We start from the raw sequence: 21,738 nt of genomic DNA, 5'->3' as shown, positions 1-21,738 counted from the left end.
TTTGTAACTTCAAATTTAATAACTTCTTCCAGCCAGAAGTGCCACCTTGGGGTAGTGGCCCTGGCCCATCCACCATACATCTCCTACTAGGCTCCCGGGAGCTCTACATTACCTTGAAATGAGTGAAAACAGACCCATCTTTGTAAAACCTGAGATTTAGAAACCAGTTTATGCTCCTGCCCTCCAGGGAAGCTTGGAAAGCCCTCACGGGCATGCACAGTGTTCTTTGCTTTTAGTTTGATTTCTCTCAAAACCAGGTACAGGGCGGGGACACAGCTGGTCAGCAAACGCATGTTGAACACACCCGGCACTGATGCCTCCACCTCTCTCACTTTCTCCGCTGGGTTTAGTCTTCTCAAATTCAAGTTCACATGCCAGGGTTCAGGCTTCTGACAGGAAACCCAAAAAACTCGGCATTTCTAACCGCCTCTGCAGCTCTGGAGGTAACTTCAGTGCAAATCCATCTATTAAATATTTACTCGTTTCTGCCACTCAGTAGCTGTGTGACATGGGGCAACTTACATAACCACTCTCTACTCTCGTTTCTCCAATGACAATGGTAATAATACCTGCTGTACTCTGTTGTTTTGATGATACATTGAGATAACTTCTATCAAGCTCTTAGAATAGTGCATGGTGCATAGGAGACTCTGAATATAAGTCAGCTGTTATTTTCCATTTAATTTTGCAGTTCAAAATCCACCTGAAAAATGCCAATCCTGTGTCAGCCTAACGAAGGGAGAAGAACTTTCCCATAATTAGTCTGGGTAGGAAAGGCAACCAGCCCACCCTTGGTAAATAGACAGAATTGCATCCTTGAGAGATCCCCAAAGGAATGGGTGGAGAAAGCGTGGCAGAACCTAGGAGGGAAACATTCAAGAGTATTGGGCGTAACTGAGAACTTCAGTCACTTCTTTGTCATATTCCTTCTAAATGGTGAGCAAGGTACCAGGACATGCCAAGTTGGTGAAGCAGGGGACAGGTGTGGGGCTCTGAGGTTTTTCTTCATGAGGAAGTGGGAATAATATCCGGAAGTTGAGCTAACAGAGGTAGCCACAGCTTGGGGAACAAGGGACATCTTGGATATAGCATAAGGGATGCAAGGGAAAGAAAACACACCCTTGAGAAGTATATAGATGTTAGAGACGCTGCCGGGTGTGCCAGGAGCACCAACGGACACATGTTACAGAGGAGGTGGCAAAAGAGCGGGGGCGTGCTCATTACCACCTAACCAGATGGGCAGCTGGACGGAGGGGCCTGGGGCTGTGGGAGGCTGGTCAGTGGGCTGACTGGCTGTGTACCAGGCGGGTTTGGGGATCCCATGGAGATGGGTGAAATTCCAGCATCACCCCCTCATCAGTAGGGGACCAAGCAGGTAACTGCAGGATGCACTGATATCCCACAAAGGGACTAGATAACAAGATCTCTCTTGCTGCAGCCCCAGAGAAACTCCAGCACAAGATGGTGGAGAATAATATTGGCTCTCGTTCAGCAGGAGCCATTCAGCTATTGGCTAAAGAGACCAGAAGCTCAGTTATCTCAACAAGAACAGGAAAATAACAAGACAAGGGCCTGCACTCTGGGCCCATTTCCAGAGTCGGTGAGCAGAAGAAAGATGCCAAACATTGTCCAAAATGAGGACATGGGACAAGATCACTGCACCTGCCAGAAGATGCTAAATGGCTGTGATGGAGATGACGGGGCAGCTTGAGAGGTCAAGGCCAGCTCCCCTCTGTGGTCTGTTGGGAAGCTTATCAATGTTCCTCTGCGAGAGCCAGTCCATGAGTCATGTTGTGAGTGGGGAACCTTAAATAAGATCATGGAAGCTGAGCAACTAAGATCTTCGGTGTAAAGACTAAAAGCACAAATAGATATTTTTAAACTGTGAAGGGGGCAATGTCCTTTTTAGATGTTGGAAGACCAATCTGAATGGGTTGGAATCCATTACAATGCAAAGGTAGAAACCTCAGGTATTCACGTGGGAGAAGTCTTTTCACAACAAACTTTTCCTACTGCCAACAGTACCCCATAGAATGGCTGGATTTGGGAATCTCAGTGTGGAATTTTAAACTGTGTTCTGGTTCTGAATGCTGCCTGCCAACAGTCTTTTCTTTTGAATAAGTGAGTCTATTTTACCAGCAGCAGTTTGCAGAGACCCCAGTGGCTGCAAGAACAGAGGAAGCCCCACCCAGCTTGCTGAAGCCCTGAGACCTTCATTGCAGACACACTGGGAACAGAATATAGGAGATTCAGAAGTGCTCAGGCTGTACTTATGAAAAATCAATACCCACAGACTTTGGGGAACAATTTACTACTCATTTTGGAAGGAGGGAATCTGAGACAATGATCTTCCTCTTACCTAGCTAAAAATTATATCCCTTAAAAAAAAGCGTGTGTTTAAATACTTTTGGAATGTCAACACTATTGTGATGGCAAAATGAAAAATATCTCCTTTGAGGGGAACCTGAGGGATGTGTCATTATCGAGAACTTGAGAACAGAGTATTGAATTATTTTTCAGAGTGCTTAATAATTCAAGTGGGCTCAGAGTGTACCAGCTACTTCTCTGCAAATGATCAGAGGACTGAAGGCTTCTCTCCATCAGGCAAGAGGGTTTGGGTGAGCAAGCACCTCTTCTGATGGGTACAAAGGTTTTGGGATAGGAAGAGGTGGGGAAATGGCTTCGGTCCTTGCAGTGAGCTGGTGTGAGGCTTTCTCACTTGAAGGGATGAAGTTACAGGCTTTCGGGACAGAGGGAAACAGACAAGGCTGGAAGTGGAAAGCTATCAAACAAGAGACCTCCTAGAAATCACTAGGCTAGGAGAAGGGGTGATCACCAGGGGTGGTCGGTCAGGACGTTTGAAGACTAGAGAATCTTCCTGGCCGGGGTGGGGTATATGTTACAAGCTATGAAGGGCCTGAAAAACCAGTGTGAAGTCAGAAGAAACTACCGATGCCCTTGCCTGGAGTCAACACTCTGAGAATTTTACCAGACCTTGAGGTCAAACCAAGGGCTTCCAGATCAAGCTATAGATTTGAATACCTCAGCCAGTGTAAATTACAATCCTTAGTGAGTTGAAGGGAGAAGAAAGGATAGGGGAGGCAACATTGATATTATGGAAAGATCTAAAGCTTGGCAGCCAGACTTACTGTGTGACGTTAGGCAAGTTACTTAACCCCTCTGAGCCTAGCTCCTTCATTTGTAAAATTGGTATAATATCTACCTTGAGGAGCCACAGTGAGGCTTCAGTGAGAAATGCATGTGAAGCACCAACGCAGTACCCGGAAACTGTAAGTGCTCAATAACTGCTAGTTTCCTTCTGCTTCCAAAAGCTGCACTTGCAAGTCAATCATTGTATGTCTAAAGCTGTGCTGTCCTATACGGTGGCAAAACTAGCCACAGATGTCTCTCAAGCATTTGAAAGGTGGCTGGTCTGAACTGAGATGTGCTGTGAGTGTAAAACAAACCAGATTTCCAAAACTTTGTCCAAAAAAGAAAAAAAGTTAAATGTCTTATTAATAATTTTATAGTGACTACATATTGAAATGGTAATATTTTGGTTATATTCTGTTAAATAAAATATGTCATCAAAACTAATTTCACCTGCTTCTTTAAACTTGATTTAATGCGGCTATTGGAAAAATTAAAATGACACCGTGGCTCACACTTGATTCCAATAGGAAGTCCTATTGGACAGCGCCGATCGAGGCATTAGATGAATATGGGGTTGGGAAGCTGTGTTTCAGAAGCTCACTTGTGTCTATGCGTTGGGTTTGTGCTTTAGTTGTTGTCCTCGTTCCCCAGTAAAAGATCGGTTTTGAAAAAGTGCCATCCAGGGCTCCACCAAAATGGGTGGAAGGTACTGTACACCCCTAGTGGCTAAGTGTGGTGGTGGCCACAGTCCAGGAAAGAGGAGGCAGGGGCGGTATATGAGAGAAACCAGTCATCAGGGGGACAGTTGGGGTAGCTGGAGTTTTTCCTGGAGTTTCACTCCTGATCTCTCTACTGCTCCTTACTCCAGGAGGATGGCCTCATCCTCTTATTTCAGAAGGCTTCCATCTTATACATGAACTTGGCAGGAAGCAGGCTCCCACCAGGCAGTAACAAACACAGGTGTAAAGGAAAATGCCACTTTAAAGCTACCTTTAGAAGACCGCAGAGATTCCAGAGAAATGAACAGCAGACATTCACAGACACGAGAATGTTCTTTTTTTTTTTCTCTCTCCCAAGAAGTGTGGTTGGTTGTTGTTTTTAAAACTGTACATTTTACTGTACACTTTTTTTTTTTTTTTTAGCAAAGAAGATTGGCGTTTATATTCTGACCACAGGGATGTTGCTTTCCAAAACTCCAAGTCAGAAACATGACAAACACAAGCGCAAGTACATACGAGTATCATGTCACGACAGAGCTCAGGGCTCCTGATGAGACTAGATAGTTGGTCCCTCCCCTTCAGATGGCCGCCACTTTCCCTCTGGGTGTCTGAAACCAAAGGCAAAAGCAAAGGTGGCATTTGGGGTCACTTCCTCAATGGCTACATTTAGAAAGGCTGAGTGAGAAAGGAGCAGAGAGAAAAAGGAGAGGAGAGAAAGAGGGTGTGGGGAAAGAGGGAGGGCATGAGAGATTTCCTTCCAAGTGACTTTGTTTTGTTGGTGCCACCGTGACTGGAGAAGGCATCTGCTATGGCACTGGGATTGGCCAGGAAAATTTGTGGTCTCAGGAAGAAAAGGGCCTGGTCTGTTAATGACCTTGTCAGGACCAGAAAGGGACTGGGGAAGACAGAGAGTCATAGGAAGAAAAAGAATGAGGACAGGAGGTAGAAGGAAGGTGAGGAGAGAGAAAAGGAAAGGAGTGGGGTGGGAAGAAGGACGAAGGCATGGGATTTGGCGACTCCTGGGCTGGAGCCAGAAGGCAGTCCTGCATAGACAGTTTCCCACCCTCCCCTTATGCATTCTGGGAGGGGTTGAGGCCACCAGCTCAGCTCCAGGTCTCAGCCCATCAGAACTTTTCAGTCCAAGACAGACTCACCTGTATGCTGTGTGGTTGGCAAGTGAAAAAAAGGAGGGAAGAGGACAAAAGAGAGAAGCTAGAAATCTATGGCAGAGGCTTGGGAGGGGAAAGAATGAGCTGGAGAGACTGCGGGAGAGGTAGTGTGTTGACAATGACCGACCTGGAACAGACAGACATCCAGAGAGACAGAGTTGCAGAGGAAAGTCCTTTCAGATGCTTCTAAAGCAGTTTCTCCCTGGCCACATCTCTGCTGTCCCCTTTTGACATTCCCTGGGAGTGTGGGGGTTAATCCATAGATGGAAGTGAGCCCATGTGCTTCTCCCATCGCCACCTGTCATTTCCATGGATGGATCCTCCCCTTGGATGGCATCCATGGAAGGCATCCCCCATGTCCCACCTTGAGCCAGCTTCTTCAGGAACAAACAAGGGACAGACTTTGGGCACAGAAATGCCCTTGTCAGAGTGAAGACAGGGTAACAGACCTCAACGGCCACCCCCAGGAAGTTAGCAGCTTTGGCCCTTGCCCTGACTTGGTCACTAACTCACTGTGTGACCTTCGGCAAGTCCCTCATAATCTGGGGTGGGGGAGGGGAGAGAGGGTGAAGGGTGAGATGATCACAAACTTTAAAACTCTGAGACTGAAAAGATTCAGCTTTCCCCTCCAAACCCTCTGGAATGCTCCCTCGATGTCCAGTAGGGAGGATAGGGACCGTCCGCTCTACCAGCCTGTTGCTACTGGTGCCGCTGAGCTAGAAACCGTCACATTTAGAATCATGAGAGTTCATTAGTCCTTAGAACTGGAATGGGATTGGAGACCTGGTGCAATCCCAGTATTTTGGGAATTAGGAAACTGAGGTCCAAGAGAGAAAAGCGTCTCGCCCAAATGTGTTCAGCTGGTTTATTCGCTGGTGGCGCTAAAAACCAAGCTCGGGGCTTTGGATGCTAAGTCTCGTGCTCCTTCTGCCACCCTGCTCTGCTTTCCTTACGAGATGTCCCCTGGTCTACGACACGCTCTTGGGGACTTTTTATCCCAGCTTCCCCCAAGCAGGCAAAAACCCCAAAGCAACTCCAAGAATTAACATCCCTCTGTCCTGATGCCTCAGAAAGCCCTTCTCCCTCTCCCACACGTAAGGAGTCCTGAAAGTTACTCTTCTGGTTTCAGCTGCTATGATAGGTGTGGGGAGTCATGTTTGAGAAGCAAAGGAAGCTGGGTCAGGTATGACGTGGGAGTGTCACTCAATCCTCCCAAGTGTGGGGATTGTTGGTAACAATGAGAGGTCAGGACAGGGGACGCCACGGTCTTCCCCCAAACAAGTGAGGAACCACTCCCTTGTCTTGTCAATTGGCAATAATCACCCACTGCCAGGACTGCTGGGAATCTGCTGTCATATGTAGAGCAAACTCTCTATTATCTGTGTGAATGAAGAGGAGGAGTCTGGGAAGTGGAAGAAATAAATTAAGAAATAAAAACAACACTGGAACCATAAGCAATCCAAAGCTGCTTGCTTATATGCTGCATTTGTGATTAGAAAGGCGGTCGTCCTGCCTTTCCAAACACTCAGGGCTCAGTCCGACACTTAGCTATCGATTGAGTCCGCTTTCCCTGAGCACACCCTGGCTGGGTGGTGGGGCCAGGCCTGGGAAGGTGGTGTGGGTGGGTGGGTGGGGGGGAGGAGGCCATTGACCGGGAGACAGAACTGTCCCTGGATGTAAACATCACCATGGAAACCCCACAAAGACTTGCCAGTAAAGACTCTTTCCCCTTTGTGCACCCTACAAGGGTAGGAGGGAGGAGGACACCCACCCCCAAACCTACACTGTGCTCTCCATCACCCACTCGGAGCTGCCAAAAGTCCCCCGGGCCCCCATGAGGTCACTCTCCTCAAAGGGCAAGAGCATGCCATTGACAGAAAGGCTACGCTTTGTCCAGATGTTCGAGACCCTCCGAGGGGGGCTGTAGCCGCCTGGGGCGACCCCGCTAGCTGCCGTAGCTGCAGCGGCAAAGTCCCCCATGTCGAAGGAATGGCTGCGTTTGGCCTTGCCTTCCAGGGGCAAAGGGAGCAAGCTCCTGGCCCGGGCTGCAGGCGGTCCCAGCAATGGCTCTCGGTCTGAGTGGTGGTCCCTGGCCGGTGTCCCAGACCCTCTCCCGCCTGGAGTCCTGGAGTCCAGCAGCTCCTCCTTTCTTTGACTCTTGAGGTCCAGGGAGGCAAAAGCCCCCATCAGGCGGTCAATGTTGGGCTTGGGGCGCGGGGCAGGGGGCGGGAGCCTCCAGGGGCCCCCACGTCCCAGTGCTGAGGCCTCCCCACTGCCCAGGGAGCTGGAGGAAGAGGAGTCACTGCCTCGGGCCAGGCTGGCACTGAACTCAACCAGCTCATTGCGCACCACGACCTTGGGTGGCCCCGGCGCAGGGGCCCCACTGGGCCCACTGCCCAAAGTAGGCAGCGGGGCCCCGTTGGTCTGCGAGTGCACGTCGCTGACCGTGGCGGCGGCCATCTTGCCGGGGGCCTCGTGGTTGCAGACCTTGTAACGCACCAGGAGGATCACGATGAAGACCAGCAGCGTGGCCACAATGATGCCGCCGATGACGAGGATCATGGTGCCACCCAGGATCTGGCTGTGCATCGACCGGCAGTGCGGGGAGTCGGCCTTGGTGAAGAACTGGGCGCAGCCCACGATGTTGGTGGCCGTGAGCGTCGTGGCGGTGTCGTCCCACATGGCCAGCACGCACAGGTCGTAGCCCGTCCCCGACACCAGGTTGTTGACCACAAAGGCCTTGTTGGAAGCGGGGATCATCCTGGGGTGGGTCGGGTAGACACAGGGGGGCGGGATGGGGAGGGACCGCAGGGTGATGGGGACAGAGGCAGACACAGAGAGTGACAGGCACAGGAGCGTCGGAGAGGGAGGAGGAGAGACAGACCGACCGACACAGGGACACAGAGAAAGTGAGGCAGAGCAGGAGACACAGGGAAGGGGAGAGATGGAGGCACAGAGAGGAGGGGGAGGAGAGAGAGGAGGAGAAGGGACAGGCAGGTGACAGGAACATGGCACCAATCAGAGAGATGTGAGGAGAGGGACCCAGGTGAGAACAGAGAAAGACAGGTTGGAGTGAAAAGGGAAGTGAGGAAGATTCACAGGTGGAAGTGTCAGAGAGAGATGTACACAGAGAAAGAGACATTGGTGATCGAGTGTGGGAAAACCACCCAGAAGAGGTGGAAATAAAGACACGATGAGTATGGCGATGAAGAGAATGAGAAAGGGGAGAGTTGAAAGTAGAGATAGTGGAAAGTAGTTTAGAGACGGAGGTACAGAGAAGAAAGGAGAGAGACTCAGCAGAGATGAGAGAGGAAACATAAGGAGGGGCAGAGGGAGAAACAAGGAGAGGCAGAGAGGTTAAAGGTCAAAGAAGCAGAAGTTAAACCAGGGACTTCCCCATCCCCACATCTGCCGTGTCTGCTGCAACTGTTCCCTCAGTCTCTGGAAGTGGGGGGTGAGAGGCAGGTCAGCCCTGGTCCCGTGCCAGCCCACCCCAATGCTTGGTGCCCCAGTTGTCCTGTCCTTGGAGACTCATCAACATGGATGGAGCCTCCTCTCTGGGCTGGCACTGTCCTGAGTCACAGACAAGGTCCTGCCCTTAGAAGCCAATGCCGTCATCATCTCGAGATGGCTTTCTCATGCTTAGGAGGCAGAATATTTGCTGGGCAAACTGGGGGCAGGGGGTACAATGTTAAAGACTAGAGAGCGATCCTGCTTCCCAGAGGAAAGGACAATTCCTGTCATAGCCATTGCAGGCCAGGTGCATCCATAGCAGGCCAGGCCTTGGAAAGACTTTCTCTGGTTGGGGAGGCCTTGCCAGGTCCCTCCACCTTACGGGAGGGTCTGATGAGGCAGCAGTCTCCCCATACTGGGGCTGGTCCACTGTAGCTTAGGCGTCTCCTGCCTGGACTTTCAGGGAGCCTGGACCCCAACCCTGACCTGTGAGGCCTTTGTCCAGGTATCAGGCCTTGTGCTGTGTCACCCCATAAACAGTTCTGCAGAAATATTCACCTCAGCCTGAAGGTGTCACATCCCTCTCTGCAGCCTTCTCCATAGCTCCCTACTCCCAAAGAGCCCTCTGTTCTCCTACCCACTACTACTCAAGGGCTCCATCAGCACTCGTCAACCCCTCAAACCCAGAGCCGGGCTGCTTAATTGAGATCTCAAATATGAAATACCAGAGGCTAAGAACTTCCAGCTGGGAGGTCCATGTGGAGTTGTGGAGTTGACAGGGAGGTATTGACATCCCGTCAGCGAACAGCCTGGCAGTTGCTACCTCCCTCCTCACCATCTCAGTGCTCTGCTGCTGGGGAAGCCACAGTGGAGGGAACTTCATCCCCTGCCTCAGCCCAACCCCAAAACTACAGTGCTTGGGGCACAAGAAGCAGGTAGAGCGGGCGGGGAAGGGCTGGATCCAGTAAGGGCCTGCAGGTCAGCACCTGGGCATCATGGCAACCCTGTGAAAGCAGGGATTACTGCTGTCATGTCACAGAAGTGGCGTGGCCAAGACACAGAGAGGCTAAGTGATTTGTCTAAGGTCACACAGCTGGAATTGCTAGGATGGGGACTGAACACTAGCTTCTAGGTCCATAGTCTGGGCTTGTTCCTTGCCACATGACAAACATGGGGGTACTTTTCCTCACCTCAGTGAAAATCCCTGTGTCCTGTCAGCCCTTTCCTTCCCTGGAAGGACCCTCAGAGCCCCCGTGGCTCACACTCCTCTACCAGCAGGGTCTCTAGCCTGTGAGGCCATCACGGGGCAGTGCTATGGGGCCCACTTCCTCCCGCCTCGGGGTCATGTGGCTACCACACCTGTAGTAGTGCCAATAGGAAGAGCAAACGCTTAGCAAGTGGCAGCTGTGTGCCAGGCTCTGTGTTAGGTGCCTTACGTCTATCACCTCACTTGGTCCTACCGCATCTTTCAGAGGCAGCCACTAGTATGACCGTCCTTCTGCAGCTAGTGAAACAGATTGCAGAGGTATGATGCAAACATACCTGGCAGAGCTGGCATTCATACCCAGGCAGCCCCGCTCCTGTCCACTCTGAAGCACTGCTCTTGCCACCTTGCCGAGGCATGAGCAGCGTAAGAGCAGATCCGTTTGAGGATGGAGTGGGCCGGCTTGTTTATTGAACACCTGGTATGTGACAAGGGTTTTCACATTCCATATTGCATTTAATGTTCACAAGAATCCTAGGACACAGGAGGTGGGCCATGGGCCCAGAAATCACCTCAATGTTTAAGCCATCTTCTACTGGGAACCAGGCCCTACTGCTATACTACTACTACTACTGATGATAATAATAATGATGATGATGATGAAGAGCAGCTAAAATTGAGGGCTTACTCTGTGCCAGGCCCTGTTCCAAGATATTTAAGAGAATTCATACTCATTAACCCTCCCAACAATTGCTGGGGAGGTTGTTACTATTATTGTTGTCTCCATTTTACAGATCAGAACCTGAGGCACAGAAAGGCTAAGCTGCCTGTGCAAGGGCAGCCAGCTGGAAGTGGCAGAGCTGGGATCCAAACCAGGCAGTTTGGCCCCAGAGGCTCCCCTCATGACCACTGGGCCGCACTGGCATTGCCCTGCTTTTCTGCCCTCCACAGGCAACTTCCTGCAGGACCTTGCGTGGCCTCTTTCTCTGCCCCCTGCTTCTCCAGTCAGGGAAGAACACGATGCAATGAAGCCACAGTTAGGCTGTGCTGCAAACACGGGTGTAATAGGGGAAACCTCGCACAGAGCTGGCCTGTCCGAGGAAAGAAGCTCCTGGCTCCTCTGCTGTGGGGGGTGTGTGTGTGTGTGGTGTGTGTGTGTGGTGTGTATGTGGTGTGTGTGTGTGTGTGGTGTGTGTGGTGTGTGTATGGAGTGTGTGGTGTGTGTGTGTGTGTGTGGTGTGTGTGGTGTGTGTGTGGTGTGTGTGTGGTGTGTGGTGTGTGTGTGTGTGGTGTGTGTGTGGTGTGTGGTGTGTGTGTGTGTGTGTGGTGTGTGTGGTGTGTGTGTGGTGTGTGTGTGTGGTGTGTGTGTGTGTGGTGTGTGTGGTGTGTGTGTGGTGTGTGTGTGGTGTGTGTGTGGTGTGTGTGTGTGGTGTGTGTGGTGTGTGTGGTGCGTGTGTGGTGTGTGTGTGTGGTGTGTGTGGTGTGTGTGTGGTGTGTGTGTGTGGTGTGTGTGTGTGGAGTGTGTGTGTGTGGTGTGTGTGGTGTGTGTGGTGTGTGTGTGTGGTGTGTGTGTGTGGTGTGTGTGTGGTGTGTGTGTGGTGTGTGTGTGTGTGGTGTGTGTGGTGTGTGTGTGGTGTGTGTGTGTGGTGTATGTGTGTGTGGTGTGTGTGGTGTGTGTGTGTGTGGTGTGTGTGTGGTGCGTGTGTGTGGTGTGTGTGGTGTGTGTGTGGTGTGTGTGTGTGTGGTGTGTGTGTGTGTGGTGTGTGTGTGGTGTGTGTGTGTGGTGTGTGTGGTGTGTGTGTGTGGTGTGTGTGTGGTGTGTGGTGTGTGTGTGTGTGGTGTGTGTGGTGTGTGTGTGGTGTGTATGTGGTGTGTGTGTGTGTGTATGGTGTGTGTGGTGTGTGTGGTGTGTGTGTGTGGTGTGTGTGTGGAGTGTGTGGTGTGTGTGTGTGTGGTGTGTGTGGTGTGTGTGTGTGGTGTGTGTGGTGTATGTGTGTGTGGTGTGTGTGTGTGTGTGGTGTGTGTGTGGAGTGTGTGGTGTGTGTGTGTATGGTGTGTGTGGTGTGTGTGTGGTGTGTGTGTGTGGTGTGTGTGTGGAGTGTGTGGTGTGTGTGTGTGGTGTGTGTGGTGTGTGTGTGTGGTGTGTGTGTGGTGTGTGGTGTGGTGTGTGTGTGTGGTGTATGTTTGTGTGGTGTGTGTGTGTGTGGTGTGTGTGTGGAGTGTGTGGTGTGTGTGTGTATGGTGTGTGTGGTGTGTGTGTGGTGTGTGTGTGTGGTGTGTGTGTGGAGTGTGTGGTGTGTGTGTGTGGTGTGTGTGGTGTGTGTGTGTGGTGTGTGTGTGTGGTGTGTGTGTGGTGTGTGGTGTGGTGTGTGTGTGGTGTGTGTGTGGTGTGTGTGTGTGTGTGGTGTGTGTGGTGTGTGTGGTGTGTGTGTGTGGTGTGTGTGGTGTGTGTGGTGTGTGTGTGTGGTGTGTGTGGTGTGTGTGTGTGGTGTGTGTGAGTGTGTGTGGAGTGTGTGAGTGTGTGTGTATGAGTGTGTGTGGTGTGTGTGGTGTGGTGTGGTGTGTGTGTGGTGTGTGTGAGTGTGTGTGTGGTGTGCGTGTTGTGTGTGTGTGGTGTGTGGTGTGTGTGTGGTGTGTGTGAGTGTGTGTGTGTGGTGTGTGTGAGTGTGTGTGTGTGACACGGATCCAGTGGGATTCAAAGCCCACACTGTCAGTCACAAGCAAGACCACTTGCTGCTCCAGGCAGGAGAAAGGACAACCTGCATGAGAACGACATGTGTAGTGGGCACTATTCAAACTCTAGGGACAGAACCAAGCTCATCTCACACCCACGTGGCCCTCTCTGCCCCCTCATACTCTCCAGCATGACCAGCCATCAGGTTTAGGGAGCCTGGATCTCCCTTCATGCCTACCCACATCCCACCAGCACTGGCTGGTAGTGCCCCCTGGCTGTCGCCCTGCTGTCCATCTCCACACTCACACTTTTGCTTAGGCCTTGCCGTCTTTGGCCTGGATGAATGCAGCAGCCTCCAAATAAGCCTCCCTGTCTCTGGCTGTGCCCAGCAGCGGCACCTCCAGACAGGTGCATCTGAAGCATGACTCCGGCCGTGCCCCTCGCCCACTGAAACACTCTTCAACAGCTGGCTATGAACGACAAGGCACAGCCCGAGCTCCTGAGCTGAGTTCCCAGACCAGGCTTCCCATCACATTCTTGTCCTTCCACCCACACACCCTCTAACTTTGAGCACATTCTTAGGAAAGCACTTAGGAATCAGTCAGGCTCTTCAGGATCAGAAGGCACACTCACAGAGGGATAATTAGAGACTTTACTTACACAAGAACTCATTACAAAGGAGTGGATAGGGGAATGGGGGACCACAGAAGAATGTGCAATAACCCAGGCATAGTAGCAGCCGAGCTGTTCCCCTCTCTAGGCCTGAGCACACCAGGGAGGTCACCAGACCTCGGGAGGATAGAGAATCGTGCCGGTCTGCACTACTCAGAAGAGAGCCCACAGCTGGGTGCTGGTCCACGAGTTGTTTGTTCCTCGTCCGTGATCAGATGGTACAGAAATTGAGAGAAAGCATTAAGAAAGTTTTATAGCAATTTGGCATTGGTTGTGACATCCAAGTGCATGACCATTTTTTCTGATAACTTATTTCTGTTATATCCTTACAAAAGCATTAATCTGCAACACATTGGAGGGAAACAGCTCTAGTCCTTCACTATGAATGGCTTGGGAAGCACTGACCTGGAGCAGAGTTTCTCAGCTTTAGCACAATTAATACATTGCTGGATAATTCCTTGTTTTGAGGCGGCTGTCCTGTGTACTGTAGAATATTTAGCACCTTCGTTGGCCCCTACCTGTTTGATGCCAGTAGCATCTCCAGTTGTCGCTACAAAAGATGTCTCCAGAAATTGCCAGATATTCTCTGGGTGCAAAATCACCCCCCATTGAGACACATTAGTCTAGAAAATTTGGATGTGGGACAGAGGCAGCCAGAGGCAACCTTACAGCATGGGAACCAGACAAGTAAGTACCTTGATCATATTCTCTTTTCTCCTCCCACTCTTCTGCTACTGCTCCCCATGGCTGAATCCAACCAAAAGCCAGAGTTCATGGGTGCATGCTGGTCAGCCTTCCAGGGCACACAGCAGGGTGCAGGGGAGAGAGGGTCTGGAGAGGCAAAAGACAATATCTGGCACAACCATCAGTCACAGCACTTTTGGTGAAATTATGACAGATTTCCTTCCATCACATAAAGTAGTGATATCTTTGCTAGCAGAAAACTTGAATTACTATTTTAAGTTTAGTTGCTCCAATGTGTTCAATTTAATTAAAACACAATATAAAACTGCAACCCAAGCTCTTACCCAGGAAAAACAACACAAGCATAAAAGGCTGCTTCTGAGTTGTTTTTCTTTTTTCCTATTAATATTCATCTGGCATTTTTTCATTAGTTTAACACTAGCAAACACATTGACAGATGATATCTACAGCTGATACCAGAGGTTTTAAGAAGAAATTACAGGAGCATACTAGTTATTATACTATTTGCTCTCAGATCTGTCTTCCCTTTCACCTGCCCACTCTGCCTGATTAGGAACTACATTTCCCAGGTTCCCTTTCCTATTCCCAGACTCCTGTGCCCCCGGGCTTCCAAGTAGAGTTGGCCAATAGAAGCATTGGAGCAAGAATGGAGGGTGGGAGAAAGGGAGAAGCCAGTATTTCTTCCTCTTTCTCTGCTTCAAGTGGTGTCTCTACAGCTCCTGAGCCTTCTCTGTGATCCCAGTTTCCAGGGTTCTAGCTCCTGCCAGATAGATTTCGATCTTAGGCTCTGGTCATCCCATCTCTTCCATGTTCCTCCATCCTTGGACATGGGTGGCTGGGTGGTAGAGGCTTCTGACTAGCTAATCTCCATTATGCCTCACTGTCTATCTGATTGACCCCTCAGTAATTCCATCACCCATATAATCCAATCCCTATACTGAATTCCCTCTTAGATTGAGAGTGTTCTTTTTTTTTTTCCCCTGACTGCATCCTGAGTGACACAAGGAGATAATCTTTACATGACAAGAATATTCTACCTATTAACTTATCATTTTTTCTTGCACTTTGGGAAAAGACTATCATTACTGCCTGTCAGCAGCACATCTTGGCCTTATCTAGTGGACCTCCAGCCTTAGGAAGCGTTTTGACATTCTCTCTGAATCACTCATCATTCCCCAAATTAACCACCTTGAAGCCTTTGCATGTAGCAGCCCCTTTTCCCGGAAACCGCTTATCTCTTTCTGCACCTGGTGACCTCATCCTTCAAGGCCTGACTTAAATGTCATCTCTAACCCCACCCAGAGCTGTTCCGGCTCTCTTTTCCCACAGCCTTCCATACATTGCTCTGTTGGAGCCCTTCCGTGTTTATGCCTGTGTTTCCCATGAGGCCACAGGCTATGTCTTATTCATCTTTGGATCTCCCCTGCCATTCATGATATCTGGCCTAGAGTCACTGCTGAGTGCATATTTACCCTGTGGTTGAGCAGCGAATGAAAGAGTTCTTTGTTAAATGTTAAGGCCTATACAAATGTAAGAGAGTCTTATTTAAATTTGATGGATGGCTAATGGTGACTCTCAGACACTGGCTGGTGTGAGATTTCTTCAGAGAAGCATTTTTCTTTTTATTTATTTATTTTTTTTGGAATTGTGGTGGATATTTTTATTTTATGTGTGTGTTTTTTTTCAGTTACAGTTGATATTCAGTATTGTTTTATATTAGTTTCAGGTGTACAGCATAGTGGCTAGACATTCATATAATTTATGCAGTGATCCCCCTAATTAGTCTGGTACCCACCTGGCACTATACATAGGTGTTACAACGTTAATGGCTATATTCTCTATGCTGTACTTTACATCCCCACGACTATTTTGTAACTACCAATTTGTTCTTCTTAATCCCTTTACCTTTTTCACCCATCCCCCAACCCCCTTCCCCTCTGGCTGCCATTAGTTTGTTCTCTGTATCTATGAGTCTGTTTCTGTTTTGTTTGTTCATTTATTTTCTTTTTTAGATTCTACATATAACTGAGATCATATGGTATTTGTCTTTCTCAGTCTGACTTATTTCCCTTAACATAATACCCTCTGGGTGGGTTTATCCATGTTGTCAGAAATGGGAAGATTTCATTCTTTTTTATTGTTTAATATTCCATTGTATATATGGACCACATCTTCTTTACCTAATTGTCTATTGATGGGCATTTCTGTTGCTTCTATATCTTGGCTATTGTAAATAGTGCTGCAGTGAATACAAGGGAGCATATACCGTGTTTCCCTGAAAATAAGACCGGGTCTTATACTGTATCTCCCCGAAAATAAGACTGTGACTTATATTAATTTTTCCTCCAAAAGACGCACTAGGGCATGTTTTCAGGGCATGTCTTATTTTTTCATGTACAACAATTTACATTTATTCAAATACAGTCATGTCATCTTCTAGAACATCGTCATAACGTACTAAATGCGTCCGTCTGGCTGATGATCTTAACTGGGGCTTATTTTCGGGGTAGTTCTTATTTTCGGGGAAACACGTTATCTTTTCAAATTAGCATTTTGGATATTTTTGGATAAATACCCAGAAGTAGAAGTGCTAGGTCACAGAGACATTTTTCCATATCCTTGAGGCTCACCACATGGATTCCTGACAAGCTTTATGGATGTGCATGCAGATAAGTGTTTGGGGTGTGCGAACGCAGGAGTGTAAGTGCATGTGTGTGACACAATGTGTGTGGAGCAGTGTGTCTAAGTATCATCCGACAACTGAGTGTGTGGGTATTTGTGAGCATGTGTGTGTGGGAGAGGGAGACAGAGAGTTTAGGACTTCACATATATATGATCCGGAAAAGGTTCTGGTCTCAGGAAAAGTTAGTCACTGCTCTGCCCCTCTTTCACCCAACCCCCAGAGGCTTCCACATGTCCCCTGACACTTGTGAGGTGACTCCCCAAGTTACCTCTCCCAGAGACACTTGCAAGCCAAGCCTGTTCCTTTTGAATTGCTACCATTGAAGGCATTTGGGGCATCTAGGAATGGGAATGGCAGAGAATCTAAAAGTCACCTGGGCCCCTGGGGAAAGCCTGAGAGCTGAGGACCTCAACTCACTTCCTTCCCTGGGCTCACTCCAGACTACATTCCCCAGGCTCCTTTGCAGTTAGGGGTGTCCAAGTGGTAGGTGCTGGCAAATGGAACGTGGTGACAGCAGGGCGTACCACCTCTGGGTCAGGCCTTAGAGGGAGTGTCTGTCACACTCTCTCCTTCCCTTCTGCACGTTGGACCCTGCGTGGGGTGACTCTTCTTGACTGTGCAGATGACAAGGCCTAAGGGGTACTGGAAACTGGGTCCCCGAGTCTCCAAGTGAAGAAGGCATCCTGACTAACCTGGGGATGCAACCCTGACTCTTAGGAGGACAAGACATCAAATTCTATTGTGTTTGAGCCTTTATGCATCTGCAGCCATTTGCAACAGTAATTAGCCTCTTCTGACTAATACAGCCCCCTGCAGATAAGATGAAGTGAACCTGAGGAGTTTGTTATGTGTAAGTGCGTGACAGAGATAAGAGTGGATGAAGGGAGTGTGCATTTGTGTTAAGAGGAAGAAATCGGTGCTGGCGTCTAAACAAGAAATGCAATTCTTACTTCCCTGCAGTGGTCAACAAATGCCACCTCTTTAATCTCCAGTCTCCATCCCTGTTGGCTCCCCCAGCATCACCGCATTTTAGAGGCTCTCCTTTCCTTGCCCCCCATCAGTGATGCACCACAGCTGCCTGCTGAGCCCCAGCAGTAATTTGGAGAAGCCATGTCAAGCTTCTCTATTCCACTTCCCTGGCTCTGCACGCTCATTACTGGCTCTTCACAGAATCACCGGCCTGCCAACCTCTCCCGCCAGCTGCACGATCTCAGGGCACAAGAAAGGGCCTCATTAAACCGAGGTATACGGCCCTGGCTCCCCAGCCTCTCCCTTTTCCTGCAATCCCCAGTGGGGCCTGTTTGTTTCCCTACACAAACGGCAAGGAGTAGTAGAGACGACGCCGGTTCTATTTTGCATATAATTTATTGAGTACTTAACCATGTACTGAGCACTTGACAGGTGCTTTGCTTCTGCACACTGACTCTATGAAGTAGGAGTAATTATTCCCCACATTACAGATGAAGAAACTGAGGCTCAGGCAGATGAGTCAAGTTCACACACCTGGAAAATGGCTGAGCCAGTGTTGTAAGCCAGTCCTGCCAAGCCACTGAGCATGGTCTTCCCTATCCTGTGGCACCTTGAACTGAATTGAGCAGAATCAGCTTTTAGCAGGAAGCAAGTCTCAGAGTTAGGCTGTTTGATAGCAATTCAAAATATTTATATTACTACAATGACACCTAACATATATTGAACACTTACTCTATGTCAAACACTGTTTTGCGTAATCTACATGTATTAATGAACGAATCCTCATAGCAATTCTATGAGGGAAGTACTATCATTAGCTCCATTTTACAGATGACAATATTGAGGCTCAGAGAGGTTAAGTGACTTGCCCAAGGTCTCGCAGACAGAACATTTGTGTCAAGCAAAGATTTGAACCCAGCACTCTCATATTACCTCAATCAGCGCTCATGATGACCCTGGAAAGTAACCTTTCTTAATTATGCTCCCCACTTTAGAGACAGTGATTAACTGACTTTCCCTGAGGTCACATGGCTAACTGGGGTAGAGATAGGTTTCCAGTGAGTGATGAGGGTTGTCTTGCTACTTCTGAATGCTCATGGGAGGGCTGAAGGAAGTGAGGGAGCCACGTGGATATGGGACCCTCTGGGTGCCCTGAGGCACTTTGTCTGATTGGCAATTGTTTCACCTTGTCACTGAGTAGAGAAACCACACTCAAAATGGTTGAGATTCGGAGGCAGAGCGCCCCAACACCCATTCCCTCACTGACCTAGGTTTGTGTCTGGCACAGACGAGCTCCACTTGAGGGTTTGTTGTATAATGGAATGGATGATGCTGAACGAAAAGAAATGTGTCTCTGATGGTGCAAATCCAGGCCTCAGGGATTTGGGGCTGGCAAAACTCATGCAAGCTAGAAAGTAGGTTTGAGCAGCGCTTGGATCCTGGATGGGCTGGGAGAGAGATATTGTGGCTTCAACATCTGTAGCCGGATGCGTTTTCTGCCCCATGTGACTTCAAAAGTCTTTTTCAGAGGACACATGGTGACAGTGTTAGTTAAGCGCTGGCCCAGTGAGTGCAGAGGTTACTGGAAAGTAGGCCAAAGAGAGCCAATCCCCAGCAGGCTGCCTGTGCGCTCATCTCCCAGAGTAAAGGTTTACCTGGTGACAGGTGAGGACCTGACCTGGGGAGGCACTGCCTTTGCTCCCCGAATCAGAATATGTGGCAGATCCAGCGGCCTGGCAAGGGTTTGGAAAATCGCCAGCCCCTGTGTTTGGCTGGGACAACAGTGTCACGGAGGGAGTTTTGCTGTGCTTCATGGCGCTCCTTCATGGACGGGATAAGGCCAGGAGGTCAGAGTGTGATTGCTGGTACTGGACCACCAGGGTTCAAAGGCCAGAGCCCTCACTCACTGGCTCTATGAACTTGGACAAGCCACTTGACCTCTCTGTAAAGGGGGCAGAAGATAGGCCTCCCTCACAGGATTGCTAGGAGGATGACATGAGTCAGGGCCTTTAATTTGAACCATGCCTGGTCCATGGTGAGTGCTCAGTGTTTCTTAGTGATTGCAACTGAGGGAATCACGTGGTCCCAATAGGGACAGAGAGATGAATCCATCAGGCCTGAGGTTAAATTAGATACTGGCTAGCGATGCATGTACACAGGTGCTCAGCCCAGCTCAGAGGCCAGCCGTTTGAGGTCTGGCAGTCTGTCTCAGCACAGGCTGCTGTCCCCAGCCTCCCCTCCAGCCCAGGTGCTGCTCTGACTGACTCACCAAGATGTCTGCTGGCTCTTTCTAGTTCTCCCTCTGCCATGTCCATTCACAGACCACAGGAACACCAGGTTGAGAGGGCCCATCAGTCCCTTTATAACAGGTTCCTCTGGCTGTCAGCACTCCACTCACACACTTTCAGGGACATGCCAGGCAGCCCATCCCAGCTTCGTGCAAGTCCAACCCCTAGTGGCTCAGAATCCCTGCTCACATTGGGCTGTGTTGACAGCTGCTGTTTCCTCTATCCAGCCCCAATGCAACCCCATGGGGACATCCAGAACAAGTTTTTTTTTTCCTTTAACACATGTCGGTGCTTCCCAAATTGTGCAGCAGCTCTCTCGTCCCACCTTGACGTTTTGCTTCTTCAGAATTAACATTTGCCTTCCTCCCGATCATTTCCTTGGGACACAGTTCCCGCTTGCATCCTGGCTGCTCCCCTCAGATCACATGCCAATTTGTCATCTTCTCTGGAGAGGGCTGAGCATAGAGAACAGAGTCAGACCCCACATTCCCCCAAACAGACCTCACTTCTGGTGAGGCCCCCATCCAAGACTACATTGGACTTTTTGGAAGTTGCTTCCCATCAGTGGTTCCCACAGAGCAAGCTGTCAATGGACAAACCTGTGATGTCCCTAGGGTTTCTATTAAGCCATGTTGCACCCATTTTGTTCCCCTGAAGTGGAATTTCTACCACTGCAAGCTGAGTTACTCAAGTGAGCCTACATCCCTCTCTCTACATATATACAGAGGGTGCCAAAAAAATACGTACACATTTTAAGAAAGGAAAACTGTATTCAAATTGTAATAGTCGATATATACCAATAGCAATAGATGAATGCAAGTCACGTTTGACGTCTGCAATTACAAGAGGTGCTCAGAGTGGTTACCATCAGTGTCCAGACACTTCTGATTATGGTGAACTACTGTCTGAGCAACATTAACAAAAGTGTCCACTTGTATACATTTTTTGGTACCCCATGTATGTGTATCCAAATTTCTACAGATATGAAACTTTCCTCTGTATTCAATTGTCCTTAGTTCCCAGCCCCCAAGAACTGGGTCAGCATGTCTCAGAGAAAAAGATGTGGGCGCTGCAATCAGGCAGAAATCTCTCATTGAAGGCTGGTTCTGCCCCTCAGTATGTGATTCTGGGTCATTTTTCCTCTCTCTGAACCTCAACTTGCTCATGTGTGAAATGGGGATAGCAGTACCAACCTTCTGTGTGCAATAGGGATAAATATGACTGCCCCTTCCGTTCCTTTCCCAGGGCCATTGGGTACCCCAGTGATGATGGTAATGATGATGATAGTTGAGGAGCTTAGAAAAGCTTACTAATAACAGGTCACCACTTACAGAAGAAAACATAGGTGTAAGACCAATTATACCTCGTCATACACACAGGAATGTGCAGAAGTAAGATCCTACACCAGCTGCATCCAGAATATACTAGAACAATCGCAAACCCCAAGTCAATACCACCCACTGACGAACCAGATCAGATAGTTCTCCCCAATTGGCAGATCCATAATTTTATGAGTGCACCAGCCAGGTGCAAAGTCACCTGCAGCACTAACCTCCTTAAAAATGCTATCACAGAGGTAGTTCTGGTCAAAATGGTGGAGTAGGTAAATGCTGTGCTTGCCTCCTCCCATGACCACTTCAAAATTACACTCAATTATAGGACAATCAAACTGGAGAATCATCTGAAGACTAGCTGAACTGAAGTCCTACAATTAAAGATATAAAGAAGCCACGTTGGGACTGGTTGGGGGGGGGGGTAGAGATGAGAAATGGTCTGGCCTCACACCTGTCTGTGGCAGTTGAGAATGTGAAGGGATATCAGCTGCTGAGGTCCCCCCAGAGGAGCCAGGGATCATAGCCCCACGCTGTGCTTCCCATCAGAGCACCCGTGCCAGGAACAAGAGCCTCTACAACATCTGGCTGTGAAAATCAGCAAGGATTCCATCACTCTGGATAAGATGGAAGACTGCTGAAAATAAAGATATCCTCTTAAAGGGCCTCCTAAAGGGCAAACACACAGATTCACTCACTTGCTGGCACTTTTACACTT

At 49.2% G+C, this 21,738-nt stretch overlaps 1 protein-coding gene across 1 annotated transcript in view; it reads right to left on the bottom strand.

Annotated features, from left to right (window-relative positions):
- The window catches only part of LRFN2 (leucine rich repeat and fibronectin type III domain containing 2), a 198,159-nt gene continuing 176,421 nt past the window's right edge, over positions 1–21,738 (bottom strand). Inside the window, exon 3 of the mRNA XM_019751559.3 lies at positions 1–7,802. Within this exon, the coding sequence (XP_019607118.2) occupies positions 6,821–7,802 (982 nt within the window). The 3' untranslated portion in view covers positions 1–6,820. The remainder of the gene's footprint in view (positions 7,803–21,738) is intronic.

This window comes from Rhinolophus sinicus, chromosome 2 (assembly GCF_057876585.1).
Source record: "Rhinolophus sinicus isolate RSI-liver-muscle chromosome 2, RSI-T2T, whole genome shotgun sequence".
Classification (NCBI taxonomy): domain Eukaryota; kingdom Metazoa; phylum Chordata; class Mammalia; order Chiroptera; family Rhinolophidae; genus Rhinolophus; species Rhinolophus sinicus.
Note: the sequence above shows the minus strand (reverse complement) of the source record. Positions and strands in the feature narration are given on the sequence as shown.